The sequence below is a fragment of the Polypterus senegalus genome, chromosome 2 (genome assembly GCF_016835505.1).
Source record: "Polypterus senegalus isolate Bchr_013 chromosome 2, ASM1683550v1, whole genome shotgun sequence".
In the NCBI taxonomy this organism is placed as follows: Eukaryota; Metazoa; Chordata; class Cladistia; order Polypteriformes; family Polypteridae; genus Polypterus; species Polypterus senegalus.
Window position 1 is genome coordinate 140,803,604 of NC_053155.1, and position 26,916 is coordinate 140,830,519.

Consider the following 26,916-nt stretch of genomic DNA (forward strand, 5'->3'; position numbering starts at 1 on the left):
AAAAATTGTTTCTAAAACTTAATCTACAGTGAGATGATGCTAAAGGCAGTAGGGGCACGCATAATGCTAGGGCATGAGAGACAGGGAAATAAGATATCACACCCCTGTAGAACTGTCAAATTTGCAAATCAAAACCAAACAATAGACTAAGTTAGATTCCCTACTTTTTTCTGCTCTCACTAAAACAAATTTGTATTTATAATAAGCAATGGATATACTATCCAGTTTAGATAAGGTAGGAGGCACAGCAGAACAGTAAACTTAGAATAGGCATGCTAACTTGTAGACCATGATTGCCAATGAAAAAAACTTTTGACAAAAGCCCTGTTATCTAGGTTTCCAGTGCCATGACATAAAAAGATCAGCCCAAACATTTCTAATGATTTATTATATGACAGTCTCTTAAATATTCTAGAACCTTTCTTTTTCAGCAATTCCCTCCAAGCGTAATAGAACCTGTGGGAACACCTTTCAAATATAAGCTTTTAAGTCAAAGAGTGCCTGACTCAGACTCACTCCATCAATGAAGTTTTGGAATCTTTTGACCTAAAAAAACAATGCACATTGAACCATTTATGATCCATCTGTATGAGATAAAAGCAAATTTGATAAAATTTTGTTTAATGGCATTGTGTCCTGTAGGACCTAATCTCAGACTGCAGTCTAGAAATAGAATTGGAATGTGAGTAGGCTGGAAGTGGGAGGTGAGTGCAAAAGAAACATTCTAGAAGAAAATGTCTGTGACCATAAAAATCACTATCAGGTTTATATTATTACCACTGCTGAAGAGAAATGGGTAACATTGACAATAATATATGACGAGTCATGAGAAAACCACCAAATGTAAAAAATCTGAAAAGGATCCATTCCTGGGCTCTCAATCCAAATGTATCTTTCTGAATATATATATAATCTTCACTGAAGCCTTCTCAGGATAACCAGATATTATAAAAGATGGTGGATAATATGTATATTAAGCCAGACATTTCCTCCCATATTACATGAAATACACAGTAAACCCTCGTTTATCGCGGTTAATACGTTCCAGACTCTACTGCGATAAATGAATTTCCACAAAGTAGGATTCTTTATTTATAAATCTAATATTTTCACAGTTAGAGCATAGAAAACCTGTTTACGACCTTCTAAATACATTTTCTTTAACATTATTAGAGCCCTCTAGACATGAAATAACACCCTTTAGTTAAAAGTTTAAACTGTGCTTCATGACAAGACAGAGATGGCAGTTCTTTCTCACAATTAAAAGAATGCAAACATATCTTCCTCTTCAAAGAAGCATGCATCAGGAGCAGAGAATGTCAGAGAGTGAGAGAAAAGTAAACAATCAAAAATCAATAGGGCTGTTGGGCTTTTAAGTGGAAGCACCGCGATAAATCGGCCGCAAAGAAGGGATCAATGTGAAGGTAGTCTTTCAGCATTTTTTAGAGGAGTGTCCGTATCAGCAATCAATCAATCAAACAGCCTCTGTACAAACAGTCTCTCTGCTTACACCCCCTTGTCAGGAGCAGAGAATGTCAGAGAGAGTGAGAGAGGCAGAGAAAAGCAAACAATCAAAAATCAATACGTGCTGTTAGAGCTTTTAAGTGTGCGAAGCACCGTGCGGGAAGTATATGGTATATCATTGAAGAGTTTTATTTAATACGTAATACGTGCTCTGATTGGGTAGCTTCTCAGCCATCCCCCAATAGTGTCCCTTGTATGAAATCAACTGGGCAAACAAACTGAGGAAACATGCACCATAAATTAAAAGACCCATTGTTTGCAGAAATCAGTGAACCAGCAAAAAATCCGTGATATATATTTAGATATGCTTACATTTAAAATCCGCGATGGAGTGAAGCCGCAAAAGTCGAAGCGTGATATAGCAAGGGATCACTTTACATACCACCCTTGCAGAAGTGTTCAAACAGTTATTGTATTGTATCTCTACAGCATGCTAGATGCTAGTACAGCTAAAGTCAAAAAATGGTTATTAGATCATGGCCTAGCCCAAGTAAATTTTCATCAAATCCTAATGCCTGGAAGACACATGTAGCCCAAGGACAACTGATGAGAACTACTTAGCTACAAATTCCCCTGACCAAGACTATAAAGAAGCACACCACTTATAGCAGCCTTCTGCACAATGACAGTTTTGACAATCTGAGTCTCTGCTTTGGGCTTCATGGGACACCAGTACAACAGCAGATATTCTTTAAATTGTTACAGGCAGAAAGTGCTGCTTATCGAGCAAAATTAAATGGTCATTAAGTGTAGAAAGAACAGGCAAAGGAACAATATTCTTGGATAAGGTTCTTTGCCCTGCAGCTATCCAATTTACTTGTGCAATATATGGTGTTCTCTCATCAAAAAAGATCCACTTCTCTCTCCATACGTTAGATTATGGGCAGAGGGACTATCATTTCAACATTGTAACTACCAGAGTATTGGTACAGAAAAATACAGAAGGGAATACAGAAAATGCAATGCTTACCTCAGGCCTAACTTGTGCATCTATTTTAAAGCAGATGGTGTGGTTCAGAGCTTAATTACGGCTAAGCACAATATATACTGATTCATAATAAGTAAGCAATAATCTATTGTAGCATTTACTATAGTACATATTATTTTCCACGTATCTGTTTCTGTTGCCTTGTTCCTCTTGAAAATATAGGTTTAACTGTCTCTCTCTTTCTTTCCTAGGACATGGAGCGAAAGCAGAAGTGAAAGTGGACAATTGCTGATGGTGAGATGGAGCGCATTGTCGGGAGAACTTTGGGCCCTAAAGACCCAGATTCACCAGCTCCTGTCCAGATGGAGGCACCTGAGGGAACTGAAGGCTCGGCAGGGGTTTAAGGCTAGATCACCTCCATCAGCCCAGGAAAGTAACTCCATCCAGAACTAGTTCTACCCTCTCCGCTCCCCAACTGTGCCGACAACCCCGGGTGATGTATTTGTTATTGGAGTTTCTATCGTACAAAACCTAAACATTTCTTAACCTAAACAGAAATCTTTTCTGTCTTTTTTTCCCCCCCGGTGCTCATGTACGAGAAGAACATTGACAGTCTTTGAAAGGCACAAGAACAGGGCAGTGGGAACCATCATAATACATGCTGGGGTAAACAATGCACAATACTGACAGTCGGAGATTCTTACGGTGGATTTCACAGCACTTATAAATGCCATGAAGGAGGGGACACAAGCTGTGAGAATCTTCATTGCGGGTCCCTTACCTCTGGCTAGATGAGTACTACAGTCGTCTGCTGGCATTAAACAACTGCTTGAAAGGCTTCTGCGAGGGATAAAACATCAGGTTTGTGGGCAACTGGGATCTCTTCTAGGAGAGGCCGCATTTTTTCAGGTAGAAGGGTCTGCATCCTAATAGATTTGGCACCCTGGTCCTCTCCAAAAACAAGTAAGGAAATTCGTCACTCTTGACTATGTACTTTTAATCCTAACCCTTTCCATAATGCCTTGCTAGGACATCATGTAGCGAACTCTTTCTGAAATGTGCACTGCATCAAAACTTTAATAACCAACCTCAGTTTATGTAAAAAAGTCCAGACAATGCCTCATAAATGCGAATAACTTAATTACCATTTCGAACAGCCGTAATGCTCCATCAGTTCAGTTAGGCTCTTCAGTTAGAGCATTAACCAACAAGACCTTTTCTATCAATATCTTATTAGTGATAGGAAATTCTACTTTCTTACATTAATTGAAACATGGTTTAGCTCTGATAGTGCAGCTGTTTTAACTAAATCTGCACCTCTGGATTATAGCTTTACTCCGATTGCTTAAAAGATGTGGACCTCCTAAATATAATGCATTTTTTTTGAGGAATTCTCAGACTTAGTGCCAATTATAATAACTAACTACGACAGGTTCCTAATAGTTGCAGATTGACCCGAAAGCAAAAGAATTCATCAATCTCCTGCATTCTTTTGATCTGAGCCATGTTAGCCAGCCCAAACACAAAGGGGGGCACACGTTGGATTTTTTGATTACTAAAGTATTAAAAGTGGATGTGAGGCAGATCGTGGATATCAGTTTATCAGACCATTTTTTCTTACTATTTAATACAGAAATACTGATAAATAAAATTTATGAGTAGCGTATTGTTAAAAAGCACTTCTTTGATTCATCAGCAGTTTTAAAGTTTAGTAACATTTTAAGCAACCAGTTTATAATGCTTACTACAATAGTGATGATAATGTAAATAGTAAGGTGAAAAATTTTAATGCTAAAGTGTGAGCTGCCACTGACATAATCACTCCTGAAAAGATAGTTAAAAAATCCTCCAGCACTGTTACACCATGGAAGACCCAAAGAGTGTTCGATTTAAAGAAAAAATGCCAGACAGCTGAGTATAAAAGGAGAAAATCTAAACTGAATGTCCACTATGAAATATTGAAGGTTAACACAACAGAATACAACAACATTGTCCATGTAGAGAGGCGGTGCGGCTTCTCTGAAATTATAAATAACAATGCCAATAAACCATAATTTTATTCTCTACCATTGATTATTTACTAAACACGGGTCACTCAATGGAATGCCTCCAAAAAACTTCTAGTGAAACTTGTGAGGCTTTTGCTATATTTTTAATCACAAAATGAATGATATTAGAAATAATATAAGTATATCCCCCCCAATACTGATCCTGTTAAATCCCAGTATTCCATTTTAAGCGATTAAGTTCTTTCACCAGGATAGATTTACCCAATTTATGTAGAATAATTTCCCAACTGAGAACATCCACCTGCGTCCTTGACCCAATTCCAACAAATTTTTTCAAAGAAGTATCTGCCATGCTAATTGATAGTGTGGTTGACATAGTAAATTAATCTTTAGATATAGGGAATTCCCAGACTGACTTGAGACTGCTCTTGTTAGACCCCTGCTCAAGAAAAATATTCTTGACTCCTCTATTTTTGACAATTTTAGACCTATTTCTAACCTTTCTTAAGTAAAATCCTTGACAAGTTTCAAGAGGGTTTAGAACAAATCACAGTACAGAAACTGCACTGGTTAAAGTAGTAAATGACTTACGGGTTAATGCGGACAGAGGCCATTTATCTATTCTGATCCTCTTAGATCTGAGTGCAGCATTTAATAAAATTGATCACAATATTCTTATAAATCTCCTTAGTCAGTGGGTGTACTTCTCTGGCAATGTTTTAAACTGGTTCGAGTCTTACTTACAAAGGTGGAAAATTCTAGATGTGTAATTATATTTCAAAGACATAGTGTATTATATATGCTGTTCTACAAGGATCGATCCTGGGTCCATTGCTCTTTTCAATCTATATGCTTCCATTTGGTCATATTATCTCTAGACATAACGTGAGCTACCACAGCTACACACAATTGTGTTTGTCAATAGTGCCCGATGACCCCAATTCTCTTGGTTCACTGACTCAATGTGTTTCTGAATGGAAGAGTGGTAATTTTCTCAAACTAAAGAAGGAGAAAACAGAAATCTTAGTGATTGGAAAAAATGGATATAGTGAGGGTATTAGAAATAAACTTGATCCATTAGGCTTAAAAGTCAAGACAGAGTTAAAGAATTTAGGAGTAAATATTGACTCTGACCATAATTTTAAATCACATATTAATCAGAATACCAGGATAGCATTTTTTCACTTAATATAGCAAATGTTAGATCCCTTGTAACTTTTCAAGATGCTGAAAAAGTAGTTTTACTTGACTAAATTACTGTAACACACTCCTCTCAAGACTACCCAAAAAAGACATCAATCGGTTGCAACTAGCGCAAAATGCAGCTGCCATAATCTTAACTAGGAAAATAAAATCCGAACACATCTCAACAGTTGGGATGTCACTACAATGGTTAGCCATGCCTTTTAGAATTGACATTAAAATACTGCTTTTGGTTTACAAGGCCTTAAATAATTTTGTTTTTGTTTCTTATAATTTTGTTTTTGTTTCTTCTGTCCTCCTGGCCATCAGACTTTACTTTATTCTTTGTTACTTAGTATTGCCTAACCGTATTTTTATTTATATATATTTTTTTTATATATAAACTTTCTTCATCTTGTAAGACACTTTGAGCTACATCATTTGTATGAAAATGTGCAATATAAATAAATGTTACTGTTGTTTAGTAATTGTAGGCTGTGACTAAGTGGAGAAGGGGGTCAAGCTGTGCCTGTGGGTCCTTATATAAATGCGCTGTTTGTGATGTAAGAGAAGAGACATTTCATTAAAAGCAGATGTGCTTTTAGAGGAGGAGGAGAAGAGGAGGAGTCTGGAGAGGTAAATCAAAGGCATGATCGAACAAGCAAAACACTCAGATTGGTTGGTATGTTTGCAACCACAAGTGTGGGCTAAACATCGAATGTCATCTGTCTGTACGGCATGGCCTTTTTATCTATGTTGAAGCCAGCGTCTTCCAATTGAGGGATGCTTGAACGCCATCACATTTAATTAAAGGTCTTGGCTCCTAATTGGTGGGAGCGGTCTGTTATAATAAATAAGAAAAGAACAGCAATTGTTTCTTTTTGACTCAGGAGTTAACTGAGGAATACCCAAGTGGCTTGGCTTAAACACAGGGATCAAGACACTTGTTAAAATTGGGAATGGCTAAAAGGTATGTTTGTGTATGTTTATAATATATATTCCAAGCCCATTAGAAGCAAACCCTTACTAAGGGTAGGATGTTTATGTCAAAAATGCATGAGGTCATCATGTGAGCACAGAAAGAAAAAAAAAAAACAGGAGTCTTTCCTAAAGCTATAATCACAAATTCTCTTACAGGACACACATGACAGTATATTTCAGACTACCATATTACTCCTATACAAGTCACACAAAGTATTGAATAAACCTAAGTTCTGTAAGTATAACCTGAAACCATTATAAGAAATAAACAATTTCTAGAATCAATAAGGCTGCAAAAAACATTCTAACCATTTCTCCAGTTTTTATGAAATAATTTAGCTACAACACATTTTTACTTAAAACATAATAGCTGTTTATATTTTAAATGAAAATGTTAGAGTTGTACATTACCATACACAAACAACTTTTTTGTTTTATTACATTTATTGATATGACTGTATCTTTATTGTAATGTATTTACCCAATATTGGTCCCTTCAGGTACAAGTCTCTGCCAGCCACACAACATGGCATATTGAACAGATGGTAGCAAAAAACTTTTAGAGGCTAGTTTCAGCATTGTATCAATTCCCTCAAGACGTACTTCAGCTCGTTCCAACTGTGGAGGAAAGATCATATGAATTTAGATTTTTTTTGTACAAGAATTGTTATTCCTTTAGGTACAGTACATACAAACAACTATTGAACTATGAACAACTATGAATGAATGCAATTTTTTTAAAAGACTGAATTTCATGCAACCATTTTTTTTAGTTGTTTAGTTTAATTCAGTCATAGAAAACCTGATATGAATAAAATTCAGAAGCTTAAAATAAAATACTCTTGAATACTAGTCTAGAAAAACAGTGTCTCTCATAAATACATACATACTTATACATATATACATAAACACACAAAGAACTTACTAACTTCAAAGAATCACCACAAAATAAGTACACGATCTATATATCCCATTGGTCAGCTACATTTTTAGGCACCCAACTTATTTTTTAAAACTACCTTCTTACTGCAATAATTGTGCAGATATTGCACTGTGAATGTTTTTGTACACTGCCGCTTGGAAGCCACTTCTCATCCCCCTACATTTAATCATCAGTTACATCGGTTATGATTAAAACTGAAAAATCTGAATAACTAAATGTCCTGAAATTGAGGTTATGTTAACATACATGCTAGCAAACTTGCATCCCACAAAGGATGTCTTCAAATGGAACACAACCCTAACACAGAGAACAAGGAGCACACCACCTTCAACACACAATTAACACTTTTAAATTCATTATTTATTACTTAGAGCTCAGTGGCGCATGACACTGACACCAACTGAATTTGATATAAAAATACTGCAGATATTTTAGTCTTTGTTGAGTAATGTATTATTTTAAGTATTATGTTGCTATAGTTTAAGCTTTTAAGAATCTGCAAACAGAAAGGCCTGGCAGTAATGTCAATTAATAATAAAAGCAATACATAATCATGCAGTTTTCACTTTTAAGTTTCTGAGCCATCAATATGCCTATTTGAACGGTCAGTATGCTCTTGTCCTCCACACTTCTTTACCAGACAGAAATATTCTTGAAGGCCTGGCAGTAATGTCAAGAAGTAATAATAAAAGCAATACATAATCATGCAGTTTTCACTTTTAAGTTTCTGAGCCATCAATATGCCTATTTGAAAGGTCAGTATGCTCTTGTCCTCCACACTTCTTTACCAGACAGAAATATTCTTGCACATAATGTATTTGCATCATGTAATTACTTACACTGAAGGTTAACTCTTTTTCGGTATTACCATTTCTATAGCAAAGCGCATAGAAACACTGATCTCAAAAGAGCATATTTTCACTGTGGTAACTTGTGCTCTCCCTATACATTAGAAATACATGGCTCATGGATGAACTGCTGGTCCTCTAGTGATTATACGGAGACACAGCTCAGTGCAGCAAGCAGGCTCCTGAACATGGCTATTCCAGAGTATTCCTGAGGCAGACAGAGTGATAAAGAACTTTATGGGTTCCATGGAAGTGAGTTTTTTTTAGAGTTTAGCTCTGCTTGGACGTGTGGGTGTGTGGTACTCCGCTGGGAAGTCGCGTGGCTGCAGGGAGTTCAGTGGGGGAGGAGAACTGATTGCCTGTTTTGGGCAGCATGATTGGCTCAGCTGTTCCCCATTGATATTGTTAAGCGGACCACTTGTGCCTACAAGTTAAAAAAGAAACTTGGGAGTAGTGCAAGGCAGATGACCAAGGAATCAGACAAGATCCAGAGAAAGGTGACAACTGATTGCAAGAAAAGTACCAATGTGACAGAAAGGAAGTTTAGCAGTTGGGAAAAGGAAGACCTACTTTTAATTGCTTTGAGGACTGTTTATTGATTTGATTTTAACCTCCACTTTTATCACTGTTTTCATGGATTATTTATTGATGATTAACTGTACTGCACTTTTGAAACTTTGTTTTTGATTTGGTTTGTTTTAATAAAAGCAGTGAGCACTTTCTACACTTATCTTTGCTGGCTTGAGTCCCAATTGCATTGGTTCATCCTCAGTAAATAACTGTTGATGATCCGGTTTCAAGCGGGACCTGCCAGTTGCAGTCAAGTGGGACAAGTTATTTGCAGTGACTAAGACAATCACAGTTGGCCAACCAAAAGCAGTACAGACAGACGGTGAGATCAAAATGACAAATGTTTCTATTTGTATTATATAATTCCCCACGGTAGTGTTCTGAATGGGTTTTGATGGCTTTCCCTTTTTGTTTTCATGCACGGTTTATTATGGGATTGTGTAAAAGTTATCAGTCCATGACTGCAGGTTCGTGGAAGGAACAATATACTGTATTTTGAGTATGGAAGTGAAGAAATAAATAAGTGGTACAAAAATTAGCACAAAACAGGGTTCATTTGACTGGAACAGACTGGTTTGTCTTCCTTACTTTATTGTTATCTATCTTATCTTAACATGACTAATGTACTGTTCACAGTGCATGGATATAATGGCTTTTAGAATGTGAGGGACTGTGTAGATATTCTTCTTACGGATGCTCCCATTTGGGGTCGCCACAGCGTATCATCTTCCATATCTTTCTGTCCTCTGCATCTTGTTCTGTTACACCCATCACTTGCATGCTCTCTCTTCCCTGGCAGCTCTATCCTTAGCATCCTTCTCCCAATATACTCAGCATCTCTCCTCTGCATATGTCCAAACCAATGCAATCTCGCCTCTCTGACTTTGTCTCCCAACCGTTCAACTTGAGCCGACCCTCTAATGTACTCATTTCTAATCCTATCCATTCTCGTCACACCCAGTGTGAAAACAAAACATGGCTGTGTAGATGTGCTGCCATATTTCATAGCTGTGTTAAAATAATAAACACATGAGTGTATGTTAGTTGTAATATTGGCATCATAAAAGTGAAATGTAATTGCACGTAGGGAAGTCACAAGAACTGATATTTTGCTACTAATTCGGTATTAAAGTTAAAAAAACGTAAAGGTACCAGCATTTTTACAGTATTGGTGGTATCGAGAAAGTTGGTGCTGCACTCAAGTGTGACTGCAAGTAGGCAAATTACTCACAACTCACAATAATAATGAGAAAATCTCGAGTAAAGGGTATATATAAAAATTATTGTTTGTAGTAATGCTACAGCACTGCATGAACATACTGTATGTCAAAAAGAAAAACAGCTGTGGTCAAATCTGGAAACACTTAAGAGTTTAAGGTAAGAGAATTTCAGCACGCTAGTGCAGTAATCTTGTTATTTAAAAACAAAATCAAAACACCTACATAAGCTCACATCATTGCCACTTATACCTTATTAAGGAATTATAGATTTATGCATGCTTTGACAGAAAAACAACGTTACCAATCAGATGAGGTGTAATTGTATAACTTGTACTGTCACGCATTTGTAGTTAGAGGTGAAAAGATAATGAAATCAATCACTTTTAATAGTGTCATACATAGACAGGACCTTTGAACAGAGGGTTCACATTCACTCTCTGAGTGTAATGAGCACTTCTACAAATGTCCATCAGTCTAAGCATCTGTTGTCACACACGTGCGCATGGGAATCATGTGATAAGAATGAGTCGGAGACATCATAAAGATTTGGGGCAGCAGTTCGGAGTCCAGAACAGAACTGCCTGTACTGAGGCAAGATGGCAGTTTTAAAGGGCTGGAAGGGAAATGACGTCATCTATGCCGGAACTGGGAGTGGTGTCCTTGTGCCCGGACGTGACGTTATCCTTGGGGCCGGCAACAGGCGGGATTTCCCGGAAAAGGTCTGCAAGGGACTGAGAGAGATAGTCAGTACACTCCGCCCACCCCCTGGCCTGGCGTAGAATTACTAGTGTTTAGGCCCTTCCGGTGATTCCCATGCGCATGTGTGTGACACTGTCCATTTTCTAACCTGGTCTGTGTTGTGAAGGAGGACCTCACACACATTTATTTCATATACTGAAGGACAAAGGGATGTGGGAGGACTGCTATCGCTAGCAGCATTTGCAGCAAGTAAACACTGACGCAAGATTCAAACAAAGTGGCTATTTGGCTTATTTACACCAGTAATGACAGGAGTTGCTCCATTTGTTAATAATAAAATAAGATTTATTTAGTGTTTCAAATCTTTGTGTTAACAGAGATGTGTAATTGCCAAAACTCGCAGTTAGCAAGACAAGAAAAACAATATACAGTATTTCATTGCTAAACACCAATCTGCAAACATTGAATTTGTGTCACTCATTTGGCTTTTGAAGGCAAACTAATTTTCACAAGAGTTCTGATATAAAGGATTAATGCAAAACTGACAAGTTTGATTTTGCCTAGGAAGCGTAAAGTTGTAACAATTTAAAATAAAGGAAAAGCGCTGTAAGTTTCTGACATTTAAAATTATTAATGTGACTCATCTGTTAAAGATTACTCATTAGTAATTTTTTAAACCAACTCTAAAGAGCTTTTTTAAATGGAAATGTCCCAAATAAACTTGGAACTCACTAATTCAACAATACATATATAATAATGTTTTAAATTTTAGATTTAGTACATATTTTATGCAGCATTTAAGCAGTTCCTGCCACTGAAAAACATCCCAAATACTTATGTACATGTGATTTCTCAGTTTTTTTTATTTTTAATAAATTTGCAAAAACCTCAAGTAAACTTTTTTTCACGTTGTCATTATGGGGTGTTGAGTGTAGAATTCTGAGGGAAAAAAATGAATTTAATCAATTTTGTAATAAGGCTGTAACATAACAAAATGTGGAAAAAGTGATGTGCTGTGAATACTTTCCGGATGCACTGTAAATCAGGTAGTTTATGATGCATCATTCTTTATAAACCCTGTGCTAAAATCCCCCAAGATTATAACCCCCACTTGTTACACCAGGGATATCCCCATGTCTGCCATACATTAAAAAGTACTGTACTGTATTTTGATATTTATTAATAATGCCAATACTTGCATACTAAAAAGATAGTCGGGTAATTATTTGATAGATATACCAGTATTTTAAAGCTATTGTTACTGTCAGCATTTACAGTGGGTACAGAAAAGAATCACCCCTTAAAAATATTCCCTTTTGTTTTTTTGCTTTACAGCCTTTTATGAAACACACACAACAAATATTTCTTCCCAGCTTTACTTACTTACTCAATGCAACCTATAACATCCAAGTGAAAGATATTACAGCTACAGTTCAGAAAAATTATCCTTCCATCCATTTTCTAACCCGCTGAATCCGAACACAGGGTCACGGGGGTCTGCTGTAGCCAATCCCAGGCAGGGTGCCAACCCACCGCAGAACACACACAAACCCACCCACACACCAAGCACACACTAGGGCCAATTTAGAATCGCCAATCCACTTAACCTGCATGTCTTTGGACCGTTGGAGGAAACCGGAGCACCCGGAGGAAACACACACAGACACGGGGAGAACATGCAAACTCCAAGCAGGGAGGACCTGGGAAGCGAACCCAGGTCTCCTTACTGTGAGGCAGCAGCGCTACCACTGCGTCACTGTGCCGCCCAAAAATTATTAAAAAAAAACACAAGACATACTGAAAATAATCACGGATCACCCACCCAATGTTTTTGTTGAACCACCTTTTGATTTAATGACAGCCTTGAGTCTGTTGGGATACTTCTCTATCAGCTTTGCACATCTAGGTTGAGCAATATTTGCCCACTCTTCTTTACAGAATTGCTCAAGTTCGGTCAAATTGGATGGTGAACGTTGGTGGACTGCTATTTTGTAATCTTTCCACAGATTTTCAATGGGATTTAGGTCTGGACTCTGACTGGGCCACACAAGGACATTTACTTTTTTCTCCTTCAGCAACTGTGTGGTTAATTTTGCTGTGTGCTTTGGGTCTTTGTCATGTTAAAAGGTGAATATTCTGCCCATCTTCAACTTTCTGGCAGAGGGTAACAGGTTTTCCTCAAGAATTTTACGGTATTTTGCCTCATCCATTTTTCCTTCTACCCTAACAAGAGCCCCAGGCCCTGCGGCAGAGAAACACTCCAACAACAGGATGCTGCAACCTCCAAGCTTTACTGTAGGTATGGTGTGTTGCGGATGGTGAGCTGCATTGGATTTCCACCAGGTGTACCGTTTGGTATTGAGGCCAAATAGTTTGATTTTGGTCTCATCTGACCATAAGACCTTTTTCCACTTGGCATCAGAATCTTCAAGGTGCATTCTGGCAAAGCTCAAACGAGCTTTAATGTGGCCTTTCTTGAGAAGTAGAATTTCTTCCTTGCGACCTTCCCGAACAAGCCACAGTTGTGGAGCTCTTGTGAAATTGTTGCTGCATTTACCAGTAACCATGGTCTACAATGGAAATGGTGGTTACATACACTTGATTGAGTTTACAAATATGGTTTCGGAGGGATGAGATCCTTTATTAATCTCAGTATTTCTTGTTTTATATTTTTTAAAATTCTTCTGAACTGTAGCTGTGATATCTTTCACTTGGATGTTATAGATTACATGGAGTAAGTAAAGCTGGAAAAAATATTGGTTTGTGTGTTTTCATTTAAGGCTGTAAAGCACAAAAATGGGAATATTTAAAAGGGGGGATTCTTTTCTATACCCACTGTATAGATTTTATATTGTATTACAGAAAAAGGCACAATATTTTCAATTAAATAATGGAGATACTTTAATAAAAAGACACTGAATAAGATTTTTGTTTTTGTCAAGGCATTAATGGTATTGAGTATCATAAAATTTCATTGGCATTGAATGCATATACTCTGGTATCAAAACTGTGGTAGGCAGCAAGTATGTCTAGTGGGGGGTAAACTTTTCAAACCATAATGCAAGTATCCTAAAGCTGCAAAGTGGAAGCCAAGCAATCATGCTAAGACTGCATTACAAAGCACAATTTATCAAATGCTTGATTGTTAGCCACCAATATACAGCATGAGATGGGATAAGATCATCATTAGACTGGCTAATTTTACCCTTGAAATGAGGAATTGATGTAGTAGCAATCCCGTTCATTAGGACAGGAACTACAAGAACATAAAAGCCAGCTCTAATCCACGCCTCATGTTTCTACTCAAAACCTGACTTCATACTGAGTTTACCAATACTGTACTGGATGTGTAAGAAGTTGGTCAACTTGGAAAAGCTGGAAAAGGTGAAGTAAAAATAAACACATTTACACAAAGAAGGCAACGAAGGCTAGAATCAGTGTTATGTGTCCAAGCACTGTGAGAAGGTAACATTACCACATACTGTAAGTATCATCTTAAAATAAACAAAAAAGTCATCTCGGCTGTATGAATAAATAGTTTGCTACATGAAGTACAGTCTGACAAGTGGGAAAGCCTAAAATCTCGGTGGGTCTGGCACCAGGAAAAACCAGTAGCCAATTAATAGAGTTGGGCAACTTGAATATCATGACTTAAGTCTTAAACCTGCTTTATATTTTATGACTCATGACACAGTTAACAATGTTTAAGAAAAGACTTGACTTGTTGACTTGTGACTTGACTCATACTCCTTTAATTTACATTTTGTTAATACACTTTTCATGCTCTATACCTGCATGAGTGATCAGGACTAATCCGCATGATGGAGGACAAACGCACAAAGAGGGATCAGCAGGTAGGAGTAAAATTTATTGATGTTATCAATTTACTGCAGACTATTACACAATGAATAGAATGGCCATCTGCAAGAAATGTGCGTCAAAAATCATCAACAACACCAACATCATCTTCTAACTGTCATTTCAAGATTCATTTACACAGGTATGCTAGTTAGAGTGCTGGCCATAAATACTAATGTACCACTTCAGAAGAGGACCCTGCAGTTTGCCCCTGCATGTTAAGATTAGTTCACCCCTTTTCACTCCTCCTCTCCAACTCCAATCAATGCGACGCCTAACTAATTCAAGTCCACTGCCCACAAGGGTTTAGAGTGTTACACACAATACACTTGTTTTCCCATTTCCATTAACTGCCAATCCAATTGAGGACCACCAAGCTGCACAAAATGATTCTGCAGAAGAGAATGTTGTTAGTGCTTCATCATATACAGTAAGTGATTTCATTTAAGTGCTTTCCCCAAAGTGCTGGGCATAGCTGGAGTTTTGGTCTACATCAGAGCCTTCTCATTTAGCTTGAAAGCTGGTAGATTTTCCTGGAAGGGCCAAGACGTTACAGTACATGTATGACTTACGAGTCATGTACTTAGTTCTACATTAAAATACACAGCTTGCATGTCGTCACACAAACTGTATACCTATCTTTTTTTTTTTTATCTTTTACAACTACCTTAGATATTACTATAGAGTTTATTTTTGTTTACTAGAGATGGTTGCGGAACACTCAGTACAGGTTAAGCAAACCCCAGTTACAAATGAAGCCTATTACTTCTTTAAACAAAGAACATGGACCAGAATGAAGGTAGTAATGAACCAGGGCCATTTGCAGTGCACCACAAAAAGCAGGAAAATAAAAAAGCTAAATGATCACAGCTACTTGGATGTCTGTAACCAAACTGACTCTATCTTATTGTTTAACGTGGTAATGAGAATACTGGAAGTGCCTTCACCCAGTTATCTTACCAAGCATGCATTAAATCATGGAGGTGTGATAATGTGACTATATTGCTCACTAATATGTATTAAAACCCTGTCAAACTTAATTTTCTGCAAGGGCAATTCATTCTAAATAATTGTTGTTGAAATATTTTGCTATTTGATAAATATGCAAATGTTTGTAAAAAAGTAATTTTAAAATGTGAGCTGATTATGTAGCTGCATTACACTGAAGTGATATTGTGGGTGGAACATTATCATTATTAGATCACCTCCAGATAGTGGTTAAAGTTTAAGTACTTTTTACACAAGTCTTCTCAACTATGACTTGAATTGATTTGCTTGAATAAAACTACAGACTCTACTTAACTTTCTTGAATGTAATCATGTAAATTACAATTGACTTGGGCTTGGAGCTTACTTGAGATTTACATATGTAGAACTCAGGCCCCATATCTGCTAAATGGCAGAAAAATGTGTTAACAACCTGTTGAATATTAGATAATAACAGAGCCTGCAAAGATGTATGTGAACCCAACAGAAAAAGACTGGTAAAAAGTATTATTTGTATCAGCACTCCCATAAGACCTAAACAAAAAGATATGCAAAAAATACAGTTGTTGTCAAGTGTTTTTTCTGCTGTACATTTAAATACCCATTGTTCAAGTCACTTCCAGTTCCAATTTAATAATACTTTTTACATAAAATTCACTTTATAAATCTAAATCTGGAAAAAAGAAGTCTGAAAAATATCTTTAGGCATATATTAAGATGAATACCTTCTGAAAAAACAAGATTTTGAAAATACAGATCAACTTGTACTAAAATGCATTACATTTTGTCAGATTTTAAAATAAAATACAAGTTTTATAAATACCACTTGCTTACCTGTTTTAACAAGCATTTCCTCATTTTCTCCACATCCAGTGGCTCTTCCTTCAGAGCAAACTCAAGAATTGTAGCCATCAATGCAGATTGAGGAAAAACTCCTTGAACATTGTGCTTAAGCCACTTATACCTATGAACACTTGTCACAGTGTTGAGTAAAGGCTGCCACTTGTCCTGCTAAAAATATAAATGATATATGTTCCTTACACTACCTGCAACTTAGTGTCTACTTTTATTACATATACTAGAATGTACAATATGATGAATCAACAATTCAAGTAAATAATGTAGTTTTACTACTAAAACATACATTCAAAATTGAAATGTACATTAAGGTGTACTGTTTACACTAAAATTTACCAGAAAGGAAAGAGAGTGATGATGGATACCTTTCAGCCCTAGGTCAACAGAATATTTATATAAGCCTATATTCTATAAATTACATAAAACAGTGGCATGTAATGCAGGACAGGTACATACCTAAATTTGGAATTAAAAGGAAATTTTAAAAAACTCCACAGTGGGTTAATAAAGAGTTAAAAAAAAGATGCTGCAAAGGAAAAAAACACAGTTGTATAAGGCATACAAGACTAATAACTACAAAGTGAAGCGTAGGGCGTATAAGAACATGAGCGCAACCATTAAGAAGGATAACAGGGAGGCTAAAATATAGGGGGTTGGAAAATGGATAAATGGCTGGATGGATAAAAGACAGTTGGAGAGGAATATACATTAAGGCAAAAGACAACCCTAAGAGATTCTTTCAGTATTTTAGTAGTAAAATAACAGTCAAGGAGGAGGTGAAATGCATCAGAAAATCAAAGGAGAATTCAAAAATACAGATAGAGAAATAGCAGATGCTCTAAACTTGCATTTTACTGAGGTCTTCACAAGTGAGGAAGTGCATAACTTCCCTGCAGTAAACAGGACTATTAAGGAAGTACTGAAGAATTTGGAAATTTTAGAGGGAGAAGTACTACTCAGATTAAGTAAGCAAAAATCAAACAAATCTCCAAGATCATATAATATTTACCCTAGAGTTATTAAGGAGGCAAGACAGTACATACAGTTGTGCTTGAAAGTTTGTGAACCCTTTAGAATTTTCTATATATCTGCATAAATATGACCTAAAACATCATCAGATTTTCATTCAAGTCTTAAAAGTAGATAAAGCGAAACAAGTTAAACAAATGAGACAAAAGTATTATACTTGGTCATTTATTTATTGAGGAAAATGATCGAATATTACATATTTGTGAGTGGCAAAAGTATGTTAACCTCTAAGATTAGCAGTTAGTTTGAAGGTGAAATTAGAGTCAGGTGTTTTCAATGAATGAGATGACAATCAGGTGTGACTGGGCACCCTGTGTTATTTAAAGAACAGGGACATATCAAAGTCTGCTTTTCACATGTTTGTGGAAGTGTATCGTGGCACGAACAAAGGAGATTTCTGAGGACCTCAAAAAAGACTTGTTGATGCTCATCAGGCTGAAAAAGGTTACAAAACCAGCTCTAAAGAGTTTGGACTCTACCAATCTACAGTCAGACAGACTGTGTACAAATGGAGGAAATTCAAGACCATTGTTACCTCCCAGGAGTGGTCAACCAACAAAGATCACTCCAAGAGCAAGGCGTGTAATAGTTGACGAGGTCACAAAGGACCCCAGGGTAACTTCTAAGCAACTGAAGGCCTTTCTCACATTGGCTAATGTTCATGTTCATGAGTCCACCATCAGGAGAACACTGAACAACAATGGTGTGCATGGCAGGGTTGCAAGGAGAAAGCCACTGCTCTCCAAAAAAACATTGCTGCTCGTCTGCAGTTTGCTAAAGATCACGTGGACAAACCAGAAGGCTATTGGAAGAATGTTTTGTGGACGGATGAGACCAAAATAGAACTTTTTGGTTTAAATGAAAAGTGTTATGTTTGGAGAAAGAAAAACACTGCATTCCAGCATAAGAACCTTATCCGATCTGTGAAACATGGTGGTGGTAGTATCATGTTGTGGGCCTGTCTTGCTGGATCTGGGCCAGGACTGCTTGCCTTCATTGATGGAACAATGAATTCTGAATTATATCAGAGAATTCTAAAAGGAAAATGTCAGGACATCTGTCCATGAACTGAATCTCAAGAGAAGGTGGATCATGCAGCAAGACAACGACCCTAAGCACACAAGTCGTTCTACCAAAGAATGGTTAAAGAAGAATAAAGTTAATGTTTTGGAATGGCCAAGTCAAAGTCCTGACCTTAATCCAATCGAAATGTTGTGGAAGGACCTGAAGCGAGCAGTTAATGTGAGGAAACCCACCAACATCCCAGAGTTGAAGCTGTTCTGTACGGAGGAATGGGCTAAAATTCCTCCAAGCCGGTGTGCAGGAATTATCAAAAGTTACCGGAAACATTTAGTTGTAGTTATTGCTGCAAGGGGTGGGGGGGTCACACCAGATACTGAAACCAAAGGTTCACATACATTTGCCACTCGCAAATATGTAATATTCAATCATTTTCCTTAATAAATGAATGACCAAGTGTAATATTTTTGTCTCATTTGTTTAACTGGCTTCTCTTTATCAACTTTTAGAACTTGAGTGAAAAACTGATGATGTTTTAGGTCATATTTATGCAGAAATATAGAAAATTCTAAAGGGTTCACAAACAAGCACAATTGTATATAAAACTTGACACACATTTTTAGGAAGTCATTGTGCACTGGGGACATTCTGAATGACTGGAAAATGGCAAAAATTATCTTGTTATATAACAAGGGTGTCCTAAAAGATCCAAGCAACTATAGGCCATAACATGCATCACAGGAAAATTAATGGAAGGAATTATTAAGGATAAGATGAATAGCACATAGCAAATACATGAGTCTTTCTGAACAGTCAGCATGGGCTCAAAGAGGGAGGTCATTTTTTACTAACATGCTGGAATTCTACGAGGAAGCAACAAAAGGATATGATCAAAGTTGAGCATATGATATTACTAAAAAAATACCCATGCTTTGCAGCGGCGAAGTACTGCCTTAAAATGTTTATTAAGAAGAAAATTAAACATTTTTAAACTGAGGGAAAATATACCAATAATTATTTGTTAAGGATCTCTTTGTATACCACATTGTGAGTTCGGCCCTCCGGTTGTAATATGACCAAGCTGTGCGCTGAGCTTACTCTTGAGCATACAACACACATTTGGCCATGTGAACAGTAATCTTGTTTCAAATCTCACAGCTTAAATTGCTACTGTCAAAATCGGTTTGAGTTTCATGGTTTGTTTCAATTACGACAGTATTTGCAGAACTTGTGTTGAAGTGACATTCGGCATCTGTCAAGCGTTATAAGCATACAACCAGTTTCATCGATAACTTCACATCCAGCTTTTGAGAGTTTAAAGATTCATACACATCAAAGTGTCCACTACTAAAAATGGTCACCTGTGCATCTAAGATGTTTAAGAGGCATTAGCGGTTGTCGAAAGGTGTAAAATATTTGGCCATGTCGGTAAACTTGAAAGTGACAACCGAACAATTCAGTGGCAGCCATCAACTCACATGCAGGTGAAGGGCTTAAGCATTTCACTCTTATAGTGCTCCTGTGTAGTATAATTATCTCCTGTACCGTCATCAGTCCACACCTTGAACCTGTCCCAGTCATTCAATACATAAGACACAATGTTCCTCTGCATATCAAAATTGAGCCTGATATGGCCGTGCAATATGTAACAAAGAGAATGGAAAAGGCAGGTGCCATCTCTGGGCATGGAAACCACTCGATAAGTGACAATTCTTTGATCGATGGTGATCACCTCGATAGACATGTTAATGGGGGTACGGTTGAAATGATAAAGGCAATGGGTACCTGAACAATGTAAAGTAAGTCTAAAATACCTAAACAATAACTATAATCATAATAAATGAACAATAAAACAGCAGAGAAGCCGTGAATTAAATAAAAAGGCTGTAGTTATCAGCAGGGAAATGTGAATCCCGTGGCGAAGCAAGGAAGGGAATTTAAAGACTGGAGCGACGGACGGCCTTATATAGGCAGGCAGCCAACAACGTAGGAGGCGTTGGGATGGGGACCCAAGCCCGCCTCACACGGTGACCGAGCTACAAGCTATGGACGTATATATGTACTTAAGTAGGATTCAGTTGGCGTTGGGAACCCGCGTACCAAATTTCTTGAAGATGGGCCCATAAGTGTGTGTATATATATATATATATATATATATATATATATATATATATATATATATATATGTATGTATGTATATATATATACATACACACACACACACACACACACACACACACACACACACACACACACACACACACACACACACACACACACACACACACACACAGACATACATACATATTCATGACATTCATATTTTGCATCACAAACTGATTGTATGGGTGGTAACGCTTGTGGTTGGTCCACCCATACAATCAGATTGTCACAATCATACTATCACATAAACATATATAATACCAACCCATGAAATAAAGGGATTGTGTTAAAACAATACCATTTATTAAATTTATGTACCTGTTCTGACTTACATACAAATTCAACTTTAAATACAAACCTACAGTTCCTATCTCGTACGTAACCCGGGGACTGCCTGTACTCCAAAATGGATAAGTTTTTCATAGAAATTGATACCTGATTATATCAAAATACCATCAAATTGATTTAAAAATTTAACAGTACTAGGGATGTAATGGATGTTAGCTCGACGGCCGTGGGGGGCGGAGCTGCGTGTGACATCATCATGCCTCCCACGTAATCACGTGAACTGACTGTGACCGCAGTATGTAGAAAAGAAGGAAGAGCTCCCAAAGAGCGCTGACACGCTATACAAGTTTAATGAGAAGACATGAGGTATAAACGAGACTTTGGATCACTTTGTAACGGAGTTAAAATTGCTGTAGCGAGAAACTATTAAGTGCCGGGTCTTAGCTAACATTAAATAAAGCCGTGGAAATCGCGAGATCGCACGAGATAGCACAGGCACAGTTCAGAAGCTTCGATGCATGTACTCCGAGCGGCTCACGTGAACTGACTATGAACGCAGTACGCAGAGAAAGCAAGACCTCTAAAGAGCGCAGAGACTTTTGATCACGTGAACGTGTCTATAAAAAGTGGCGTTTTCTGCACTTTAAAAATACTACAAAAGTCGGGCAGCCGGCGCGCGCGTGCGTAGCAGTGCCAGCCTTTGAGACGCTGACTGTGCTTCTGCCTTAAGTGAAAGTAAACACTTTTAATTTTATTACTCCTTCCCATGAGCTATAGCCCAGACAACTGTGAACACGGGATCCCATTTCTAGACTAAACTAATATTAAGGCGCTTTGCACTTTCTTTTACACGTATATGATTATGAGGTCATCAGGTCGGATTATGAAGACACGCACAGGAGTGGAGGACCGACAGTGCCATCCCGGCCAGTTAATGGCAGGGCCGTCTCTCCTGAGACCCACCACGACGCTCATATCGTTAGCGAAGACCTCTCTCTACACTATATAAAAGAAAATGGCAAGTTTCCTTTCTTCCTATATATATATATATATATATATATATATATATATATATATATATATATATATATATATATATATATATATATATATATATATTGTCACGCATGTGCGAGGAGAAGGCCGCGGATGGACCTTAAACCACATCGAAAGACGTTCGCCGGCAGGAAGTGTCGGGGTACTAACCTTTGTTTTCCACAACTAAAGACGCTCTGCCATAAGGAACTTTCCCACAGTACGTCCACTTCCGCCCTTCCTCCGCCATCTTCACTGACGTCAGCAGTCTCGTCATCCCTCACGCCTCCTTCCAGGCATTCCTCCACTTCCGGCTCCTCCTTTATAAAATGGCCGCCGACGCCTAGTATGGCGTTGTGCAGATGAACGTGTTTTTGTTTTCACTGTTTGACCTGAATTACTTTTGAATTGTTGACAATATACGGGGCTGGAAAACCCCAAACCTTTTTGCTGCCTAGTTTTGAGTATTTTACAATATATATATATGAATGACCTCCAAAGAGCGCGGAGACGTTTGATCACGTGAACGTATCTGCAAAAAGGGCGTCTCGTGCCCTGCAAAAGTCGAGCAGCCGGCGCGGGCGCGCATGGCTGTGCCGACCTTTGAGACGCTGACTGCGCTTCTGCCTTAAGTCAAAGTGAGTACTTTTAATTTTTTTCCTCCTTCACTTGAGCTATAGCCCAGACAACTGCAAACACAGGATCCCTTTTCTAGACCGCGGCAAACTAATATTAAGGTGCTTCGCAATTTCTTTTGCATGTATACTATTATGAGGTCGCAGAAGACACACACAGGAGTGGAGGACCGACAGTCCCATCCCAGCCGGTTAATGGCAGGGACGTCCCACCAGTCTACACGAGACCCACCGCAACAGTCCCCAAAAGGTGCTCATATCGTCAGCGAAGACATCTCTCTACACTATATAAAAGAAAAAGGCAACTTTCCTTTCTTTACTCCTTTTTTCCTTTTATCCCAAACCAAAGCCTTTCTCTCAACACTGCAGAGGACACAAAACTAATTTTCTTTAATTGCTGGTAATGCCTGTAAGGCACATTACCAGAGGCAGAAAGTAGGACGTTTAAAAAGAAAATGTAATTTCTATACCACAGTCGTCGTGTAGCGCCTTTCAAAAGGGATCTACTACCGAGAGATGATCCATATACATTTTAGCTGCTGTTAGTACTACCTACCTGTTGTGTTACACAATCTTTAAAATGTAGTTTACCCGAAACCACTACAGTAGTGCTCAATGTAGCTTTACTTCTTAAAACGTTAATGTTTTACTATTTTATAACTTATAGACTACATTTTAATTTTTTTCCCTTGCACTCAGTGACCAAAGCTAAACACACACATAGACACACACATACATATATATATATATATATATATATATATATATATATATATATATATATATATATATATATATATATATATATATATATATATATATATATATACATACACACAGGTATATATATTATATATATGTACTATCAAAATACCCGCGCTTCGCAGCGGAGAACTAGTGTGTTAAAGAAGTAATGAAAAAGAAAAGGAAACATTTTGAAAATAATGTAACATGTTTGTCAATGTAACTGTTTTGTCACTGTTGTGAATGATGAGTGTTGCTGTATACTGTATATATATATATATATATATATATATATATACACACACACAGAAATCCCTCGCTATATAAACTCGACTTTCGGCTTCACTCTATCATGGATTTTAAATGTAAGCACATCTAAATATATATCACAGATTTTTCGCTGGTTCGACGCTTTCTGCGGACAATGTGTCTTTTAATTTATGCTACATGCTTCCTCAGTTTGTTAGCCCAGTTGATTTCATACAAGAGACGCGGATGGCTTAGAAGCTACCCAATCAGAGCATGTATTACATATTAACTAAAACTCCTCAATGCTAAAAGATATGCTTCAGCGCGCTTGTTTTGTTTGCTTCTCTCTGTCTCTCTCTGCCTGACGGAGGGGGTGTGAGCAGAGGGGGCTGTTTACACAGTAGCTGTTTGCCTAGAAGATAGGACGCTCCTCTACAAAATGCCGCTTTATCGCGGTGCTTCTGTATACTTAAAAGTACGTATTGATTTATTGATTGTGCTCCTTTGAAGATAAGATATGTTTGCATTCTTTTAATTGTGAGAAAGAACTGCCATCTCTGTCTTGTAATGAAGCACAGTTTAAATGTTTAACTAAAGGGTGTTATTTCATGTCTAGAGGGCTCTAATAATGTTAACAGTGTGGGAGAGTTTACAAGGGCTTAAAATATATAAAAATAACCATACAAACATATGGTTTCTACTTTATGGAAATTCATTTATCGGCAGAGTCTAGAACGGATTAACCGCGATAAACGAGGGTTGACTGTATATATATATATATATATATATATATATATATATATATATATATATATATATATATATATATATATATATATATATATATACATATATATATATATATATATATATATATATATATATATATATATATATATATATATATATATATATATATATATATATATATATATATATATATATATATATATATATATATATATATATATATATATACATATATATATACATATATATATATATATATATATATATATATACAGTGGTGTGAAAAACTATTTGCCCCCTTCCTGATTTCTTATTCGTTTGCATGTTTGTCACACAAAATGTTTCTGATAATCAAACACATTTAACCATTAGTCAAATATAACACAAGTAAACACAAAATGCAGTTTTCAAATGATGGTTTTTATTATTCAGGGAGAAAAAAAATCCAAACCTACATGGCCTTGTGTGAAAAAGTAATTGCCCCCTTGTTAAAAAATAACCTAACTGTGGTGTATCACACCTGAGTTCAATTTCCGTAGCCACCCCCAGGCTGCCTGACACAGAGAAGTAGACCAAAAGAACCTCAAAACCTAGACATCATGCCAAGATCCAAAGAAATTCAGGAACAAATGAGAACAGAAGTAATTGAGATCTATCAGTCTGGTAAAGGTTATAAAGCCATTTCTAAAGCTTTGGGACTCCAGCGAACCACAGTGAGAGCCATTATCCACAAATGGCAAAAACATGGAACAGTGGTGAACCTTCCCAGGAGTGGCCAGCCGACCAAAATTACTCCAAGAGCGCAGAGACGACTCATCCGAGAGATCACAAAAGACCTTAGGTCAACGTCTAAAGTACTGCAGGCCTCACTTGCCTCAATTAAGGTCAGTGTTCACGATCATAAGAAAGAGCCTGGGCAAAAATGGCCTGCATGGCAGATTTCCAAGACGCAAACCACTGTTAAGCAAAAAGGAATTAGGCTCGTCTCAATTTTGCTAAGAAACATCTCAATGATTGCCAAGACTTTTGGGAAAATACCTTATGGACTGATGAGACAAAAGTTGAACTTTTTGGAAGGCAAATGTCCCATTACATCTGGTGTAAAAGGAACACAGCATTTCAGAAAAAGAACATCATACCAACAGTAAAATATGCTGGTGGTAGTGTGATGGTCTGGGGTTGTTTTGCTGCTTCAGGGCCTGGAAGGCTTGCTGTGATAGATGGAACGATGAATTCTACTGTCTACCAAAAAATCCTGAAGGAGAATGTCCGGCCATCTGTTCGTCAACTCAAGCTGAAGCGATCTTGGGTGCTGCAACAGGACAATGACCCAAAACACACAAGCAAATCCACCTCTGAATGACTGAAGAAAAACAAAATGAAGACTTTGGAGTGGCTTAGTCAAAGTCCTGACCTGAATCCAATTGAGATGCTATGGCATGACCTTAAAAAGGCGGTTCATGCTAGAAAACCCTCAAATAAAGCTGAATTACAACAATTCTGCAAAGATGAGTGGGCCAAAATTCCTCCAGAGCGCTGTAAAAGACTCATTGCAAGGTATCACAAACGCTTGATTGCAGTTATTGCTGCTAAGGGTGGCACAACCAGTTATTAGATTCAGGGGGCAATTACTTTTTCACACAGGGCCATGTAGTTTTGGATTTTTTTTTTCTCCCTAAATAATAAAAACCATCATTTAAAAACTGCATTTTGTGTTTACTTGTGTTATATTTGACTAATGGTTAAATGTGTTTGATGATCAGAAACATTTTGTGTGACAAACATGCAAAAGAATAAGAAATCAGGAAGGGGGCAAATAGTTTTTCACACCACTGTACATATACATACATACATACATACATACATACATACATACATATATACACACACACATACACATATATACACATATTCATATATAAATATATATATATATATACACACACACACACACACATATATATATATACACATATATATATACACACACACATGACATATATGACATACATATATATATATATATATACATATACTAGCAGAATACCCGCGCTTTGCAGCGGAGAAGTAGTGTGTTAAAGAAGGTATGAAAAAGAAAAGGAAAAATTGTAAAAATAACGTAACATGATTGTGAAAGTAATTGTTTTGTGTATTTGGCGGCAGCGTCACGAAGTTGTTTTCGTCTAGCTGCATTAGAAAAGGTACCAAGACATCTGACACGCCTCCTTTGTACTGTTTTGTCACAGCTTGGATTGCTGCTGTCATAATGGGTTTGAGTCTACATATAAATATATATACAGTAATCCCTCGCTATATCGCACTTTGACTTTCGCGGTTTCACTCTATCGCGGATTTTAAATGTAAGCACATCTAAATATATATCACGGATTTTTCAC

The 26,916-nt window shown here is 37.2% G+C and overlaps 1 protein-coding gene across 5 annotated transcripts in view; it reads right to left on the reverse strand.

Annotated features, from left to right (window-relative positions):
* The window catches only part of herc2 (HECT and RLD domain containing E3 ubiquitin protein ligase 2), a 390,659-nt gene that overhangs the window by 138,748 nt on the left and 224,995 nt on the right, over positions 1-26,916 (reverse strand). For 3 of the 5 annotated variants that reach the window (XM_039744703.1, XM_039744704.1, XM_039744706.1), the window contains 2 exons: positions 16,584-16,760; positions 7,106-7,242 (listed from right to left, as the gene is read on the reverse strand). In XM_039744703.1, the coding sequence (XP_039600637.1) occupies positions 7,106-7,242; positions 16,584-16,760 (314 nt within the window). The remainder of the gene's footprint in view (positions 1-7,105; positions 7,243-16,583; positions 16,761-26,916) is intronic. The other 2 variants (XM_039744707.1, XM_039744705.1) reach the window with 1 other exon arrangement.